Source organism: Sceloporus occidentalis, unplaced genomic scaffold, assembly GCF_023333645.1.
Source record: "Sceloporus occidentalis isolate IW3139 unplaced genomic scaffold, rSceOcc1.0.p SCAF_11, whole genome shotgun sequence".
NCBI classification, from domain to species: Eukaryota; Metazoa; Chordata; class Lepidosauria; order Squamata; family Phrynosomatidae; genus Sceloporus; species Sceloporus occidentalis.
The window spans coordinates 19,551,969-19,571,409 of NW_028316991.1; the positions used below are offsets into that span (position 1 = coordinate 19,551,969).

Sequence of the window (19,441 nt, forward strand, 5' to 3'; positions counted from 1 at the left end):
CTTTATAGTCCGTTGTTATTCAACATTATTTGGGGTACATTATGATAATTAGACGCATATGATACAGATCTATGTTATATGTTTTATGTTCTATTGGATTTAATGTTGTATTAAGATGACGTCTTTAGTATGAATTCCCGTCGTGTCATCATTTGCTTCCGCCCAGGATAATGAGATTACAGAAATTTATAGATATCGTGTTTGGAAACTGTCATCTTTAATAAACACGGGATTATTACAATTTGAAATCACTAAATATGTTAAGATATGGGCGCAGCTGTGAAATTCCTCGTTAGACTAATAACACTTACATATTCAATGTTTGATAAATATTGTACTTATGTTAGCGCAAATCGCTCAGGGATCTCAGTAAGAGCTATTGCATCATAGCATTGTTGCTGCTTTTTACAAGTGAATCAATGTAATTGAAGATTTTAAAGGGGATGTCCCACTGAACTTATTGATACAGAATAACCCCAAGCGCTGTATACAGTAATTACCCCCAGCACTGTATACAATAACAACTCCCCAGCGCTGTATACAATAATAACCCCCCAGCACTGTATACAGTAATACCCAGTGCTGTATACAGTAATATAACCCCCAGGGCTGTATGCAGTAATAACCCCCCAGCACTGTATACAGTAATAACCCCCCCAGGGCTTTATCCAGTAATAACCCCCTCAGGGATGTATACAGTAATATATCCCCCAGAGCTGTATACAGTAATAACCCCCAGCGCTTTATACAGTAATAACACCCCAGCACTGTATACAGTAATAACCCCCAGCGCTGTATACAATAATATAACCCCCCCAGCACTGTATACAGTAAATCCCCAGCGCTGTATACAGTATTACAGTAATAATCTGATACTAGTCACATAATCCCCTTTTTCACATGTGTTTTCTAACTACAATGTAACAGCCTCTCTGAGCGGTCCCGGTCACTGTGAAATACTCTGTATATATCACAGTTTGTCTGCGGTGTATTCATTACTTTCTGTACTATGCAGTACTTTGTTTCTGTGGGTTGATTGCGGTGTTCAGGTAAGGATTGTGACTCGGGATAAACATAGGGATATGACATCCCCGCTAGGCAGTAAAGAAGGCCACATGGATGGAGCGGCTGGTGGCCCTGACCTTAGATACGCCGCAGCTTATGAGACCTTTCTTATCACGCTCACCTAACTCACTCTACCATAAATGTCTGCTACTCAACTCAATGTATCATCCACCTGTCTACATCATAATATCAGGACAAAATACACCCAAGCGATTCCCACCATAACCCGCTCCCTCTCCTGTCCTCTGTAAATTCTTTCCTGTCTCTGTGGGTTAGAATGTATATGAACCACGTGTAAAGTGCTGTACAAACTGATGGCACTATCCATATAACAATGATCATTGTTATACTGGCTATATGGACACGTAAATGTACATTCCTATAACATATCACAGCATGACTTCCCTCTCCCCGCGGACGCGACTTACATTCTTGGGGTCCGCGGTGTATAGTTCAATGTTTTAGAGCTGATCCCAGGGAGAATAGTCACTGAAAGGTGAGATATGGATAAACCTCTCATTGCGTTGGCTAATTGTTAATTCTCCTGCTTGCACATTAAGCATTCGCTTGCTGAACTCGTGATTTGGTATTCTGTAGAATGGGATCTGTAGATACATTGATCTTGATAGAAGGTAGACAACCACTTGGAATATCCAGTTGCATATGTTCCATATCCATTCCATATCCATTCTTAGATTTCTTGCTAAAGAGAATTATAGCCATGCCAGGGATTCTTCAAATGTGTTGTTGCGTAAAGGAATAGGTCTTCCTATGTTGTCCAGAATGTGATGATCTGAGTCCTTCTCGGTAACATAACGATGTGACGATGTCCATTGCAGGCGTAGTTGGTCCAGTTAAAGGTTATGAGCCATGCAGAAGCCCAGCTTGGGAAGCTTTGCACTCAGTACATTATGGAGCAGAATCTACTATAATGGAGTGATTAGGTTTCTGGGTAGCTGTGAGATCTCAATGGCTATTTCTGGAAAGTATATCCCTGTGAGAGGTTTTTGCTGCCTTGGTAATAATCCAAGGTACGATTTCCCTCGTGCTAAACTGACAGCTAGAAAAGTATATGGCAAGCACAGGATAGCATCCTTCCATCCTCATGGCAAATAACAGGTTAAAAAAAGTTGTACAACTAAGAATCCCTTGGTATTCCCCTGATGATGCCACGTGAAATTAAGGGAAAATGCAGTGTTTTTCAAATTTTTAAGAGGGGACAATACAGCCCATTCCATCCCACTACAAAGATTTGATCAGGGGGATCTCGGTTTTGGTTGCATCCTCATATAAACCTCTGTATTCATCAATACATAATAATTAATCAATCAACTGATTATTCAAACTCTTCTGTACATTGTCTCCTTACTGTCTCAAAATCTCACTCATTATGGATTATGGAGACCATATAATCATATACACATCAAATAAAACTAATAGCTAAAGGACCTGTGATAGCTTAACCCCATGAATGCCAGGGCATTTAAGTATGAGGTAAGCATAAGTATAGTGCTTACTACAAGACGGCGAAAGACTGAGTAAGGTTTATGGTCTTATAGTAAGTAGAAAAATAGGCAGATTGATCAGTTGAATAATTTTTTATATGTTATAATCTAGGTTTCTATATGTGTATAAATATGAATATCCCTGCATTCCAAGCTCTCCTGGTGCTTAAATGGTTAACATAAACAGGATGTATGTTGATAAGTGTGTAGACTAATCACTAGTGATATATAGAGCACTGCGGAATATGATGGCGCTATATAAATCAATCAAATAATAAAAATAATAATAACAATAAATGTATTATTTGTCACTGCCTAGATTAAATCCATTACAGCGCCGTACAGCATGCACTTATTTGCCATGAAGTTTTACAAGGACAAAGAATACCCGTAAAAGTCATTAAGTTGATTAATGATGTCAGCTAATAAAATCTGATGTTTGTGACTCTATAAAAAGCATTGATGTTCAGGTCATCATTGTACCTTATGTGTCAGAGGTGTGAGCGCAAACATATTGTGATATTTTCTTTCTTAAAACAGTTGTAGCTTTTGTGTGATGTAATGTTTTCGTTCAGCAGCATATTAGCCATTTCTGTGAGTTCTCGCTCTGTTATTTTAGCTAAATCTACTAGACAAACACCCTGACTCCTTATCCTAGTGCCTGTGGGAGACAATAGAATGACTCAGTCATAATCACCCAGCCTGACACTGTAACGAAAGTCAAGGGAGGTCAGGACTTTATCAGCATTACCATAAAGTATAAGCTTAGTGTCATGTTTGAGCGGCGAAAGGTACCCCAAATATCACATAACCCACAGCAGTCTCCAGGTCTGATACGTCAAAAAACATCCCGTACCCCTGGTCTACTCTGAATTAATATTAATATATTATTTTGTATCTATTGTATTTTACTCTACGATCATTCTTGAAATACATAAATCTGGCAATAAGACCAGATCATTTAAGGACATGTTTTATTGTGTGCTAATTTTACGGATTAAGAACACACTGAATTATGATGTCATAACGCAAATATTTAATACATGCTTAATTCTTTAGCGTGACTAGTTTATCAAATATACGAAGCACCTTAGCGTGTCCCAAAATTGCATGAAATGGGAATTTTATTATGTCAAAAAAATAACCATTTAATTCAGTGAGAATTTTATTTTGCCTTTTAACCCTCAAGTGGGCTGATCTGATTTGGGTGGTATTCACATGAGATTGCACCGCACAGCTCAGACATTACTGTCCAATCTCCGTCGACATTTAGCTTCTAATCCCATTTGAAAATTAAGACACTTTGAAATAAATAAATTATAATTAAAAAATAAATCAAATATATAGGCAAAATAAATATTTAAATCAACATTATATTCTAATTTGTGTGCTCAAAATGGTACGTTTGCTTGAATCTCCATTCAGCAAATCATTCTGTAAGAAAAATTATTATCATGTATGTATCTTACCCCATGATGCATGATGTCATCAGCAAATGGGGGAGGAATGGCGAGCTTTAATTTCTTGCGGGCTATTTAAATTCATGTGAAATATTACACATGTTTTTTAAATTTCATTTTACCCTTGCTTTACTTTATTTTAGCCCATCTCCATTATTGTAATTCTCTACCCACAATAGCCCCGGATTGCTTGCCAGGAGAGTTGTTTTTCCTCGCCCTTACTTTTTGTTATGAAGAGAGCTTGGCTGACCCTGTATAATGCTTACTTAAATGACTGACATTTCTCCAAAGCCTCCTGACACGTTTAGGTATGCATGCTGGAGAAACCTGTCAATGGTGCCAGTGCTGGCCCTTCATAACGAATAATGAAGTGAAGAAGTTAAGCTCCGACTCTCCGTTGAATGCAAAGACCTCTCAATGGCAGCTAAAGAGAAGTAAAAAGCTGCCTTCACTCACCTTACCTAACCATAATGGTGATGCTGATGGGATTCTGGATGATATGATGTCTGCTGCTCCGCTGGTCAGTAGTGAAAAAGCTGTCTTCTCTTTCCCGGTCCTACCATCCTCTCAGGCACCATCGGGAAGAACAAATCTGGGAACGCAATTTATGGAATTAGGCATTTGATTTGAACCAGGATGAATGGAAAGTGCCACATGATACATTATGAAGAATAGAGGAACCCCAAAAAGACATGGCGGTGAAACCTCTTTGAAGCTTCAAATGCGTATGCCACCGAGAAAAAAAATGAAAATAGTCTGTATACTATGTTAGAATATTTTAAACGCATAGCATCATTTCAAGATATTATCAGTAACTTCACCCTGCTGGGGAATGCATTATATATATATATATATATTTATACACATAGTACAAAACAATCTAAAGTAGGGATATTGAGAAGACTTTCGGGAAGAGGAAGTGGTAGGCAGAGCCGTACATTATCTAGGGGTTAAAATCCAATACTCCCCCAGCCTCAGTCCCTACTTGACCTGCCTAAACCTAGATAGTAGTTATGTTCCAAAAAACAAAGTATCAGCAACACAAGCTCATCCTTAACCCTCATAATAATAGGGTGATGGCTAGAGACAGATAGGGAGAGTTTGCAGAAGAGTTGTCATTTCAACACCCTCAACTCACTAGTTATGACGAAGGACCCACACTGGCAAGTTTGACGACCCTGTATAATGTATAATTCAACGTGTTAGGAGAAATTTCAGTGATTTCACTATACATTATACAGGACCAATCAAGCCTTTCCTGCTGCAGAAGCTCAATGGGGTGGGAGTTTCACAATGTCACACAAATCTCTCCCTTTAGTGAATAGGCCCAATAGAGAGAATGAGAGAGAGATTGAGAGAGAAAGAGAGAGAAGAAGAAGCGGAGACTTACAGGCTGGTGTCTCTTGCAGGATCACTCAGAGATGTGCATGGGATCCGGGTGAAGCTATTCATGTAATAAGCACGCATGACCATCATTTCAGGCATTATAATATCTCGGAGATCGTTGCACCAATAAAAACACGGGCTGTACACGCCAAAAAAACAAATTATGTTTTACAAGCGGCTTGTATGCGCCTTAACCCATGCAGTGCTGACTGAGAACATGTAATCTCTGTTTTACAAAGTGCTGCTCTCTTGAATAGGAAAGAGAGAAAAAAAAATAGCCATTTCTTTAATATTTTCCCTTCTCTGTAACATAAAATGCCTATTATCGAATTAGATTGATTTTGGAGTTGAGTTAGAAGGGGTTAGTTACTGGAAAATATTAGAGCAATATAATTTTTGGAAATATTTTGTAGCGCTATTGCTAAAAAGGGCAAAACAAAATCACAAACTTGCAATATATACAAAAAAAAAACAATAAAAAAAAACAAAAAACAGAAGGCATACTGGTACAGAAAGGGAGGAGGGTGCTGCTCTCGCTAGTTCATAGTTCATTATAGACAATATGTTTCCTGCACTCCCAATACATGTACTACAGAACCAATTATTACATTCATTACATTCAAATTTATTTAATCACAATGGAATGCCTGAGAATAATAAATAGAACAATAAACAAAATTGTACTTCAATGGTGTATCCCCCCCAAAAAGAAATATAATAAAAAAAGGATAAAAGTGGACACAATTCACCAAAATTCATCATTATTAATTTGAACTCCTCCCGGTGCGTTTCACGGACTTTATGATAAAATGCCAAGTATTCATGGACTTTGCCTATTGATTGATGAACACTCAATTTTATTGTCACACATCATGCAGATGAGGCATATGCAGCGGGTGGCTAAACAATGAGGTCCCAGACCTGCCGCTGGCAGTATTGGCAGTATCAGTAAGCATGCTGTGGCCGAGAGGCCTGAACTGGCCAAAGGCCCGTGAGCATAAAAGCTTAGAATGCAGCAGCAGATATCCGGCCATCGGCTGCGCTGGGCCGCCCCGCCATTGCCAGTCCGGCCCTGGCCACTGATCTCAATTTCCTTGCGATAACTGTTTAAACTAAGTTTTCCAAAAAACATAATGATTGGCAAAAAAAAAGCACAAGCTTTAGGTAGTTTTCCCTATTTAGGTTTGCTAAAGACTACGACAGTTCTTTTCTAGCACTTAACAAAACAAACCCTTGTCAATAAGATTGTAAATAAAGGATTTCTGTCCTTTTATTTTCCCAGGAATTTAGACAAGTGATCCAATATTGTGACTAGGATATTCAGATTCCTGAAATTGTTTAGGGTGGGGTGTGATTAAAGCATGGAATGCAGCAACCAGGTATCTTAAAGTACCTGAGTTTCCACTAAAAACACCTTTGTATTACGTCATTGGGACTGACAAGGATAATTACAGAAACACTGGGCTTGATGCAGTGACCATAAACTAAACAATAATTGTGGTAATGGAGGTGGAAAACGGATGGTTTGCAATTTAACTCCCTGACTAAACGCGAATATGCAGTTGCAGATTCTAGACCGCAACAATTATAATAAATAGTACATTAAAAGCAACAGAAACAACTTCACCTAAGTGTTTCAATAGGGTTTGCACACAGTCCGCAGCAAAAACTTTAGATTCCATTATTTGATTGGTAACATATATCAGTCTGTACCACATTGACTATAATGAGCTTCTTATGTGGCAACTAACTGCCCTCACATTGATTGGAAGTTTTCCTTCTATCTTATTGGACACCCATGTAGTCTCTTCTGTCTTCTGTCAGTGTAAAACACTTTTGTAAAAGTAGAAAAAAACCTTAAAAGAATGTATGTAGGGTATTGCTTTACTTAGAGGAAGTTTAGCGGTGTTATTCAGAATGTTACAGCTGATCGCTGTATATATATGTATTGCTAAAGAATGTGAAAAACCAGTGTCAAAAAGTGTGTAGAAGAAGAAACAATTAAAAGATACTTTCCTTTCTCTTTTAACCCCTTCAATCCCCTATAGACGTACCGGGACGTCCAAAAAACGCCCACAAAGAAACCCCTATGGACGTCCCGGTACGTCCAGCCCTTCATGCAGCGTCAGGGACACATCCCTGCCGCTGCACGGGAGACCAGGCTGTCGTTTGATATGCGGGGATATCCTGCCCTCCGATGAGGCACAGAGACGCTGCGATCTCTATGCAGGTCTGTGAGGACCTGCATAGAGATCACAGTGTGATCGGTGCAGGGGGATCGCGGGGAGGGGAGTGAGAAACCATCTCTCTCACTCCCCCTCCCGGCCTGTAACAGAAAAGCTGAAAAAAAAAAAACGGTTAGTTATTTAAAAATAATATTAAATAAATCATTAAAATAATAATATAAATAATACTAAAAAAAATTATAATATGAGCTGTGATGTCACTGTGACATCACTGGTATGTTCAGGAGGTCCCTAGGAGGACCTCTAACCATTACTGTGTAAAAAAAAAAATTTAAAAAAATATAAAAATGTAAAAAAATTAAAATACATTTTTTTTTAAAAAAATATATAAAAAAAGATAATAAAAAAAATTCTTAAAAAAACCTTACATCCCATTGCCCTAGCATAACATCTAGTCAGTATAACCCTCCTGCCCCCGTTCACAACCCCCAAACCCGTTAAGCCATAGGCATAAAAATTATTCAAAATTGTACACCTAATAGTATGCTCCCTGGTGCTGGGAAAGTCTGGAAAATCTATATAAATTAGGTATTTCTGAAATCAGGACACCTGAATTGATAAACTTGGAGGGGATTTTCCATCACTTTACCTAATTTTGTGAGGATTCAGAGGGAAAATGTAAAAAAAAAATTAGTTTATTTTTCTAATCTTCACTAGTTTTTACTAAATTTCTCATTCTAAATTTTCAGCTAATCATCCAACTATGGTATCAAACGAAAGCTCTATCTCTCCTTGAAAAAACAATATATAGTTTACATGGGTACACTATTCACAGGAAAAGAGAATCATCGCTAAACCGACATACCCCAAAAATGGCAAAATTGCTCTGGGCTTTGAGGTACCAAAAACCCCTAGGATTGAAGGGGTTAAACCGGATACACAGCTGCAAACCCATAATAACACTCTCCTGGTGTTACAAAGATAATTTTGATCCACTAGGGGGCGCTTGTGTTTTTGGTCGGTTTTTTCAATTTGAAAAATAAACAGAGAAATAACTATGATAGTATAGTATGTCAAGCTTGGTCTTTAAATGAAAAATGGTGTATACGCACTCACAATCTGAATGAGATGATCAGGCCTTGTATATAAACCCACCACGATCCGTATGTGGAGTATATATGGAGAAAAACGACAACATAAAGAACACAATGGTGTGGTAACTCAAAGAAGTGCTGGCTCCCCAGAACAGATGTACACTTACAGTTATAACTGATGTGTCTGGCGCATAGAAGTTAGGTTTCCTCAGTCCTTCCCGGTCTGTTCTTCCGTCTGGGTTTTTTATTGCTGTATGGCGAGCGCCATTTTGGATGTCTGACGTCCGTGCGTCTGATTGCGTCCCATGCACAGAGCAAGCTAACACCATATATAACACCTATATACATAGTGGAAGTGTGTGTATATATGTATATATACTCTATAGACTGTATATGTATATAGACTCTATAGCTTTATATACATACTATATCTAACACAACAGTACTTACATACACACAGAAACATACTGACATACTTACACACAAATCATAACATACACATACAGTAACATACCCACACACACGGTAGCATACTTACATACCAATAGTAACATATTTAAACACACATACAGTGACATACAGATTTGTATCATTTAAAATGGAATTACTAGCTGCCTATATGATCATAAAGATTTCCGTGCTTCCTCATGTGAGAAGTCTTCAGGTTGGGACTGGATCTACCCACACTGTATGTTTTTATATAGCTCTAGATTTAATTGATATAGTATTTTCTCGAATATATTTCAGAAGGGTGTGATAGCTGAGGGTCTGTCTCTTTGAAAATACCCCTCCCTATGTTTTATCTAAATAAAAAAGTCATCACACTAACATACCCAGACACACACAATCACCACACTAATGTATACACACATACAATACCATACTTTCACATACTAACATACTTGTTTGCAACAAATAGGAACTATATAAAGAAAATAAAAGCCAAATGTATGTACCAAGCATTTGATTACACATATCACAAGACGGACATTCATATCTGCAAACACTATCCACAGGCTCAAAAAATTATCATGCCGCTTTCATACACACCTATAAAACCAATCATTCCTGTACACAATACAGACAATTCCATCTGAATAAGAGACCTCTGAGACCAAAAAAGTAACGTGACTACATTAAAAGATATTACCTTAGAGTAAAGATTCCATCATCTCTTGGAACATTATGGCTATTTCCATTCCCTGATTGCCATATATCCAGGGGCTTATTGTTTTTATATTAATGTTAGATATTTAAAAAACATTTTACAAGAAACAAAAATGTTTGTTTCAAATGCTGCCATTAAATCAACAAGACCAATAAATTATCAGCTCTATTCTCGATTTATGTGATCCATTGTAAATCTTAAACTAGCGAACTGAGCTTTCATTAGCTGATGACATTAAAATTTGGCAAACTAATGCTGGTTCTGATAGAAAGGTGTCAGAACACACAGTGAGGAGCCAGAACTCCTTGAATTTATCTGAAGATAAAAGAAAGATGTGTTATATACAGAAACTGAAATACAGATCAAAGAAAAAAAGAGAGAGAGAGAAGAAAAGTAGTCACACCCATAGACTCTTTTATGCACATCAAAAGTGCGTTCCATCAAGCAGGGGTGCCTGGGTGAAGCGGTAACACACATTAACACTACCAGGAAAGCCTCATATTTTGTAGAGCACAAAATAAATACTCTGAAGAATCAACTAATTTAACTGTCCAATTTTTGAAGAAAATCAGTCTCATACAATACGGCTATATGTCTGCCAGTGCCTGCCCAGTGCCCTGCTGCTGCTGCTGCGTCTCTATCACCTTCCTTACGCGGAGGGATCAATTCATATGACCAATTGTCTAATATTAAGAGAAGTTCAGTGTTATACCATATGGCTGGATGATTCCTACTGCTGCTGCCGCTTCTATCATGAAAGCATGAGAAAAGGTGAATGAGAGTGTGAGTGAATGAGAGAGCGAATGAGAGAGCCACAGAGCAACACAGTTGTCCGAAAACATATTTGTCCAAATTTTTTTTGGTCCATATACTTTTGCTACATTTATTATATAATGACTTTTAATATTATCAGACTATTTCCCTAATGTATCGGTTCGTCTTAGTCTGTCGGTTCAAGTTCTGTCACACCCTTTTAATGTTGGGACTGTAAGAAGTGCTGTGGGAACTGTTGGCACTATAAAACTAAAAGAAAATAATTTCGATTTTTAAGCAACAATTACTATTTAACTTGTAATAAACACGATTCAATCCAAGTATTTAGTTATTATTATATATACATATATAGTTTATATATTATTATTATTAATTCCAATGAATGAGTATTCCTGTCACAGTGCGTGTGACCGGGAGCTCTACGTGACACATGCGGCGGGGAGGAAGCATTTTCCCTGTCAGCCCCTCAGCTCTGCCCCACGCGCCCATAGCGGCACAGCCCGCCTCGCACCGACGTCACATCGAACTACCGCTACTAGCGCGAGCGCACCAGTCGGCAGCCGGGCGCCAGATTCCCTCCCATTGGCTGTCCCAGCCATAGCGTGAGCTGGGCTCACACAGAACAACGCGTCTTCATTGGTTAACATGCGGCTGGGTGGCGCTTCAGACACGCGTGCCTCGGACCCCACCTTCCCTTTGCCTAGTAAGACCATGGATCCGCCCACGGGTGCGTCACACTTTTTCCCCGGTTGCCTGGTAACCTTCGCCGCCTGATGCTGAAGCTGAGTTCTGGCTCCTCCCCAGTATCGCTGCATCCCGTTTAGTTAGACGCTACAGTATTAAGTTGAATTGACTCTTGAGGCAGGGTACGGGCCGGGGGCAGTCAGGGGGCACGGGCTGGCACAGCAAGCAGACAGCAGGGTGCATGTGCAGCATTCTCTGCCCGATCCCCTAACAGCTTGGGTGTAGGTGTCTCCCAGATGTGCGTGTGAGGGAGTACGGCCCATTCCAGCTGGTGATCCCGTCTGACTGTCACCGCACACACCCCCCGCCGGTAACACACACCCACTGCCTGAAACACCATCAAGTGCAAGCACTGGGGGTTCCCATCCGCAGACCCGGCTGCACCCTGTTCACAAGCATCTCACACACCTGCGGCACTGCGATAACAGCCCTTACCGGAGCCGCACATCTCACCACCGGGAATCAACCAGCCTGCACTGTGCTCGGCGCTGGACTTTATTGTTTTCTTTCATTTGCACCGTACAGGTGGGCTCCCGGTGCACAGGGGGCTGCTGGATTGTGTGCTGTCAACAGGCGTCTGAGTAAATTCCTATTTGGGCTTCTTGTGCATCCTGTGGGGTTCTTGGATGTAAAGGAGGGATTTCTATCAGACCCCCAGCCTCCTGCCAACCAGCAGACCCCCTAGCCGCCTGTTAGTTGACCCCCAGCAGACACTCAGCGTGCCATCACACCTTCACCATGTGGACCTTCCTGGGGGTCGCCACCTTCACCTACGTGTATAAGAAGTGTGATGAGTTGCTGAGCGCCCCCCGGATAGAGCTGATCGCGGCCGGCCTGTTTTGCTGCACCCTGGGTCTGGTCCTGTCCTTGCTCCGGTACCGGGGTCACCTGGGCTCCCAGAAAAAAGGAGACAGTAAGGGTGTCATGTCCCGGCTCCTGAACAAGAATGGACCTAAACACCAAGGGGGACGGGGGCCACTGAGGGCCAGAAAGGTATGTGCAGCTGTCAGTCCCGAGCGTGCGCTTCAGGCGTCTATTCTGCTTATTGATAAAAATAATATTATATTTATTTTCCTTAATGAATTATCCTTTATTAGCCCAAATTAAGAACATATGCAGGGAAACTCCTCAATTCGAATTTATGACATCGTTCATTTAACCTACATTTCCTAAATTATTAAATTCTATATCACTTTAACTTAATGCGTGCATATATATATATATATATATATATATATATATATATATATATATATATAACATAAATACTTATATACACTTACATACATACATACATATACAACATATATACATATACAAACTGCATTAATTCATGTATTCTCATTTCCTCTTGTATGATATATACAGAATATATATATATATTTGTATTACATACTATGTATATTTCTATAGGTGCTGTTTGTTCACAAATATATATATATGATTATTATTATTAAGGAAAGGTAGACTCCTAAGCCTTTCATTAATAAGTAGATCTATTTGAATATGTAAATATTTCTACTGTATAAAGATTATCCTTTCTGTGTTCTTTATTCCTATCAGCTTTTATCATATGTATTGATTATGAGATATATATATATATATATTTATATATCTAATTATCTGAGATATTTATCATTTCCTCCCAGATCCTGCGTAGATTTATAAAGATTTTTTAATTATTTTTATGACTTTTTTTTTTGTACTAAGCACATTATAAAGGATCTCCAGTTTGTTTTCGGCGTTCTGATGTCTCGGTTTGTAGCCTTTCGCACACGTTACTCCTCCATTTTAGATCCGAGCTCACATTGCATAATGGCAGATTCCGACATACATCACACCGCCTTCTAATTATAATTATTGTAACGTGGCCCCTTGGCTAGGGCAATAAGGGCTTTAGGCATCATTTCTACACACCCTGGATCCTTTCTGTGCTTTCTTGTGGTCTTTCTTTGGTGTCCCTTTTGGCAGGTATATGTTGACCTGGGGCATTTAATGTGCATTGAGCATGTTGTTCCCCGTTTTGGGACACTATATCACTGGGCCACTCGCCAGGGCTTACACAAATTGGGAATGTATCGGCTTAGATCGTTTATTTCATTGTGGATCAGCCTCCAGGCATATCGTCAGTGCGAGGACAATCTGTACCGTGTACCTGGTTGTGGGTAACCAGGGGTTAAAAGTATTTGTTGATGGTATACAAAATGCGTTGGCATCCATATGCCGTATTGTTTGTTTCTTATTACTGTGGGGTTGTCATTATATTTATACTTTTCATATAGTTTATAACATTTTCCTAATTAATGCATATTACGCACATTTTGAAGAAATATAGGAATAATGACCGTTCTCTCCTGTTTTAGTCCAAAGGGGACAACCATCAGCTTGGGTCTGCAACCGAAACCGATGGAGCCACCGGAGCTGTGTGGCCTTGCAGTGACCCCGACGTTATTATCGTGGGGTCGGGGGTTCTCGGCTCCGCTCTAGCAGCAGTGTTATCGAGGGATGGAAGGAAAGTTGCGGTGATCGAAAGGGACCTGAAGGAACCAGATCGCATAGTGGGAGAGCTACTTCAGCCAGGTGGATACCAAGCTTTGAGAGACCTTGGGCTTGGTGGTAAGTAATAAATCCTGTGCGTGTTGTATGCCCCTGGGGATGTGGATACCGAGGAACTCTACCTTTAGAAGACCCATATAATTGCATGAAACAAAGAGTCACTCATGATTAATAATCTCCATAATACCTTCTTCACCTTTATCAACTACCCCAGCTCAGATCAAGCAATGATAATTAATTCTTCACTAAACCAATATCCCGAGCAAGAAAAGCCATCCAGCTAACGCTAAACTCTGCATCCCATCATGCTTTGCCAACCATTACCTGGATAACCATGATGGGAAATACCAACAGAAGATGAGATGTCAACCTCTAGGAACCATCACAAAATAGGCCCTGGCTCTCCTCTTTCATCAGCATTACAGCCACCAGCATTTGTAGTGTTAAAGTTGATATGCTGCATTATGTTTGGGAGAAAAGATACATTACCAATGAATTTATTTCCAGATGCCGTGGAAGGTCTGGATGCTCATGTGGTGCATGGGTACGTTGTCCATGACATTGAAAGCAAAGCAGAGGTGGAGATCCCATACCCTTCCAACGAAGACAACCAGCCCCAGTGTGGAAGAGCCTTTCATCATGGCCGCTTTATTATGGGTCTCCGGAAGATAGCCATGGCAGAGAGCAAGTAGGTCCAGAAATAATGATGTTTTGGGTTCTTACATAATTTCTACGTTGTCGACTTATTGTTTGTCATCATAATGAGGAAAATCCCACCGGCAACCTAAAAAGATTCTACAGAATCACAATCTACAGAAGATAACATCTCGCCCCGTACACAAAGTATCTCCCCAGCCGTACAGTGTCTTCTAGAAGATGTTTCAGGAACAATAAACAAGCGACAATAATTTATTCCTTCTTGATTTCAGCACAAGGTACATCGAGGGGACAGTGACACAGCTAATTGAAGAAGAAAACACTGTACAAGGTGTACAATACAGAGACAAAGAAACGGGAGATGTTAAGGTAAAGAGACACTTTGTATGCTTCCAGCGAGGGAATGCTGACAATTTAATTCATACGCGCATGCCGACAGTATACTAAATGCAATATCCTATTAGCAAGAAATACAGTACAGCTCCTAAGCACTTTACATAGAAAGCGAGTGCGGTAGTCACGTGACAATGTTATTCCGGGCAAGAGGGGAGAAGGACAGCAGGAGGAGGAAAGCAGAGAGAGAAGAGCAGCAGGTGAAAAGATCCGGGGAAGAGAAGGGCAGCTAAATGACATGATTAAATAATTATTTCTAGGAAAAGCTTGGGCATTCACTGCCCCTAGAGCTACGTATTTTCAATGCTGCATTCAGTTACACAAGTGTTAAATCCAGCCGAGTAGGTGGAACAGCACCTTTAACACAGATGGAATTGTCTGTCTTTTCGTAATTGACTGTTTAATAACAGAACCAAAAAGATTTGGGGTTAGAATTTCATATCAGAGAACCCTGAAAAAAATAAACGCGCCACGGGGATCTACGTTCACACGATCTCACAATTAAGAGTCCTTAACTCTTTCCGTGACTGATTGGTTTAGGAGCGCGGAGAAATACAATCGATTACAAAGTGCGTTTATGTTTTAAACTACATTTTTGAGGCAATATATTCCCTGGCTAACGCTGATGACTCTTACGTCACAGGAGATCCGGGCACCTCTGACGGTTGTCGCTGATGGGCTTTTCTCGAAGTTTAGGAAAGACCTAATTTCCGGCCACGTCACGGTGTCCTCTCATTTCGTGGGATGCATTTTAAAGGTATGTGTTTGTGTATTTTAAAACAATTAATGCGCTTTCCCTACCATAGCTTATTCCTTCGTACTGGCGCCGTGCATGACTTTTGCCATTAAACCGTCTTCAGTAACAATTTCTGTTAATGATTGCGTTTCGACCTACATATTAAATTGATTAATTAAATTAGCCCCTGTTTGGGATAATTGTTTAATTGTTCACCTAACTATATGATATAGATATATATATATATATGAGAGAGAGAGACATAGATAGATCGGAGAACCATGCTGCTGCATTAATATGCCTTCTGTCTTGTTATCACTCTTTAGAACTCACCACAGTTCAAGGCCAATCACGCCGAGCTGGTTCTGGCCAATCCCAGCCCTGTACTCATATACCAGATTTCCTCCACTGAGACCCGAGTCCTTGTAGACATCCGAGGGGAAATGCCCAAGAACCTCAAAGAGTACATGCTGGAAAAGATTTGTCCACAACTTCCAGGTGAGAGGAGAACGTTAATGGGGAATATAGGGTCGGACGTGAGAAATCGGAGCTTGGAGGTCTCGATATGAAAAACCATAGAGATGTACGGTCAGTAATTAGCTCCACTTTAACTTTTTCTCCAGACCATTTAAAAGATCCATTCGTCTTTGCCGTTGAAAACGACCGACTAAGGACAATGCCAGCCAGCTTCCTCCCACCCTCACCAGTAAACAAAAAAGGTAATGGTCTCCCTCATAACTGACCAGACATTGTGACAAAATCTGTTATGTACACGTCAAAACTTTTCTCTCCCTTTCTGTCGCGGAGCAGGAGTTTTACTTTTGGGAGACGCTTACAACATGAGACACCCTCTAACGGGAGGAGGCATGAGTGTGGTGCTGAATGATGTGAAGATATGGAGAGATCTTCTTCGGGACATACCGGACCTGTATGAGCACTCAGAGGTTCTCGAGGTGAGACATAGACAGGAGATTTACCATAGAGTTTATGTAGGGAAGTCTCGGGGGTAATGTCAGACTTTTAGGTTACTGTAACCCAGGTGCACTAAAGCGGAACTTGGCAAACTCATTAATCTAGAAGCTGCTTGCAGCCCGGGTTGGGTCGGGTCATCGCAACTCGCTGGCATCTCGTTTGGAGAGTATATCACTCGAATGGCTCTTGGAGCTTTACTTGGCAGCATCCTGTGTGCCGAGAAGCCCCTGTAACTCACCTGGCAAAACTAAACCTACATTAATTTCTCAATCATCTATCAGAAATGACCTGATGCCAACTCATTCTTTATGGAGTAGACTGCTCAGAAGTGAAAAGTGAGTTGAGAGTCGGGCTTTTATTCCACCCTGTTAAGTATTTTTTGAAAATAGGCTACATGAGCCACACATGATTAGGGAGAAATTATGGATCTCATAGCAATAAGAATGCAGTTGTAGTGATCGGTCTCATAACTTCTTTTTTTTTATGGACCCTATATGTTATTCTATAGGGCTCTTGAAAACCTACACCATGCTGGTCTTCTCATGACCTGTTGCGATGAGGAACATCTGGGTGTTTGTGTTTTTTGATTGAATTGATTAAGATATTTCTTCAAACGGTCTCTGGCAATATTAATTATTTAAAGGCAATTAACAGGATATCTCTGCAATGGCCTAACCTAACCGGGGCTTGACCTGCGTCACAAATCAAGAACTTTTTCTAACCCCTTAAGTACTGGAAACATGGACAATATATTAAGCGTTAAAAAGTTAAAGGTCCACCGGTCCCATTTAAATGTTAAATGCATCCTGGTTTCCATATTGCATGGAGTATATATACTTACAGGTTTTATACAATGAGCTGGATGTATAGTAATGAGAACGCCGTCTCACGTCTTATTGAAATCTTTTACAGGCCAAAAAGAAATTTTACTGGTCCAGAAAGAAGTCCCACTCCTTTGTGGTCAACGTCCTGGCTCAGGCTCTGTACGAACTGTTTGCCGCTAGCGATGGTAAGTAAATCTTTTTAGCGCGGTTTTGACTGCTTGGATCCTTCGAGAATCACATTGTCTCGGAGACGCGGGGGGGAGGTGTGTATTCTAATATCTGGAGAGATGGAGAGAATAATCTGGAAGATGCTAAAGCGTCTGCTAATGTATATTTACAGATTCCTTATACCAGCTGAGAAGAGCCTGCTTCAACTATTTCAAGCTCGGAGGAGAATGCGTTGCTGGTCCCATAGGCTTATTATCTGTGTAAGTAGGAACCCTGAATACTGTAAACCGTAAATAAGGGACTTCTTTATTTTAACAAATCATCGAGGCTAATTTTGAATGGAAACAGAAGCCTTCTTGGCTTTTCATGCCTCTGGGCTAGAAGATGCCAGTCCTCCCCTCAGGAACAGGAGTGTTCAGACTGACATTTAGGCTGAGGGGAGCTGATGTTTGGCCGGATCAGTAGCCCTGCGAGGTCACTAGAGATGAAGTTACCCTGGCCAATAGCTGCTCTAATGTGAACAGACCCTTCAGATAATGTGTGAGTGAATGCTCACTCAGTATATAAAGTGGATAGTAGTTCACTTGCAAAAAAACAGGTTATTAAACTCAAGGGCCACAAACAGAAATCAAACCTTCTTGATTGAGCTGTGAGTGCTCATGTTGGGATCTCCAGAAAATCTGGTTCTGGTACTTAAGGTCTGGAGTCTGACAGCCTGGGTGCTAAACTTTATAGTGCAAAAAAAACAACCAAAAGTGACCTGAAATCACAGAATTCTTGTTTTTACGTTCATTCATGCGCAGCTTCTAGGACTGCGTTATTTGCAAAGAATGAGCCATCTGTTTCGTTTGCCTGCAGGTTGTCTCCTAGACCCATGAAACTTATCGGCCACTTCTTCGCCGTCGCGTTCTACGCCGTCTATTTCTGCTTCAAGATGGAGCCGTGGTTGACGAAGCCGCGCGCTGTGGTCAGAAGCACCGCTGTCCTGTTCCGGGCCTGTTCCGTCATATTTCCTCTCATATACTCGGAAATGAAATATTTAGTTTACTGAATCTAGATCCGGTTATCTCTGCCGTGGCTGCTACTTCCAGAAACCTTCCGGAGCTCAAACACGTCCATCCCACAGGCTCCAGGTTCTTGTAGACTAATGGATTATACTATTTACAAGAAGAATGAATGCAAAATATGGCATGATTGGTTAAAAATAGGCCAGGAGCACCAAGAATCAGCATCGCGCTTCAGCCTGTGACGCGGAATCGATCCTCCGGCATTTTTTTTTTTGGTAGAACATTTGTGTACCAAGAACAAGCAGCGACGCAAACAAACATTCTATGTCCTCGTAACCTGTATTCTGCCAAAGTAATCGGTTAAGCTCTTGATTATAAATGCCTTCAGAGAGTAACGACCTAGTCTGCCCCGTCTGCGTGCGGAGAAGAGTGCGGTCCGCTCTCCGATGAGATGCTCTGCGGGGTCGGTCCGTCTGCGGGATACGGAGACAGGAACAGCGTAAACCGTACTGTCTACATTTCTCGGTAACATTGGGGAACGAGGCCGGGAATAGAGTTCAACATAATTATTATAGTATTGGTCTCGCAGGCTCCGATACCTCCTTATGGACATCACTTTTATAAAGCCAGATGCCGGCCAGCAGACATTTTCGAACCCTCAGTGGTCTCTTTTTTCCGTTGCTGTATTCGCAGACACACACTGTCCGGCCGTTTTACTTAGAAACATGGAATCCAACGGCAGATAA

At 40.6% G+C, this 19,441-nt stretch overlaps 2 protein-coding genes across 2 annotated transcripts in view; one reads left to right on the forward strand and one right to left on the reverse strand.

Annotated features, from left to right (window-relative positions):
* LOC149305676 (uncharacterized) overlaps positions 1–11,453 on the reverse strand; it is a 49,334-nt gene extending 37,881 nt beyond the window's left edge. The window contains exon 1 of the mRNA XM_089477287.1: positions 11,189–11,453. Coding sequence (XP_089333413.1) covers positions 11,189–11,453 — 265 coding nt within the window. The remainder of the gene's footprint in view (positions 1–11,188) is intronic.
* Positions 11,454–12,120: 667 nt separating this feature from the next.
* On the forward strand, positions 12,121–18,739 carry LOC149305677 (squalene monooxygenase-like). Its single transcript, XM_089477288.1, has 11 exons — positions 12,121–12,375; positions 13,746–13,998; positions 14,446–14,626; positions 14,868–14,964; positions 15,632–15,745; positions 16,051–16,222; positions 16,348–16,443; positions 16,535–16,677; positions 17,609–17,705; positions 17,861–17,948; positions 18,547–18,739. Exons 1-11 carry the CDS (start codon positions 12,121–12,123, stop codon positions 18,737–18,739), a joined length of 1,689 nt encoding a protein of 562 aa, XP_089333414.1.
* The last annotated feature ends 702 nt before the right edge of the window (positions 18,740–19,441 follow it).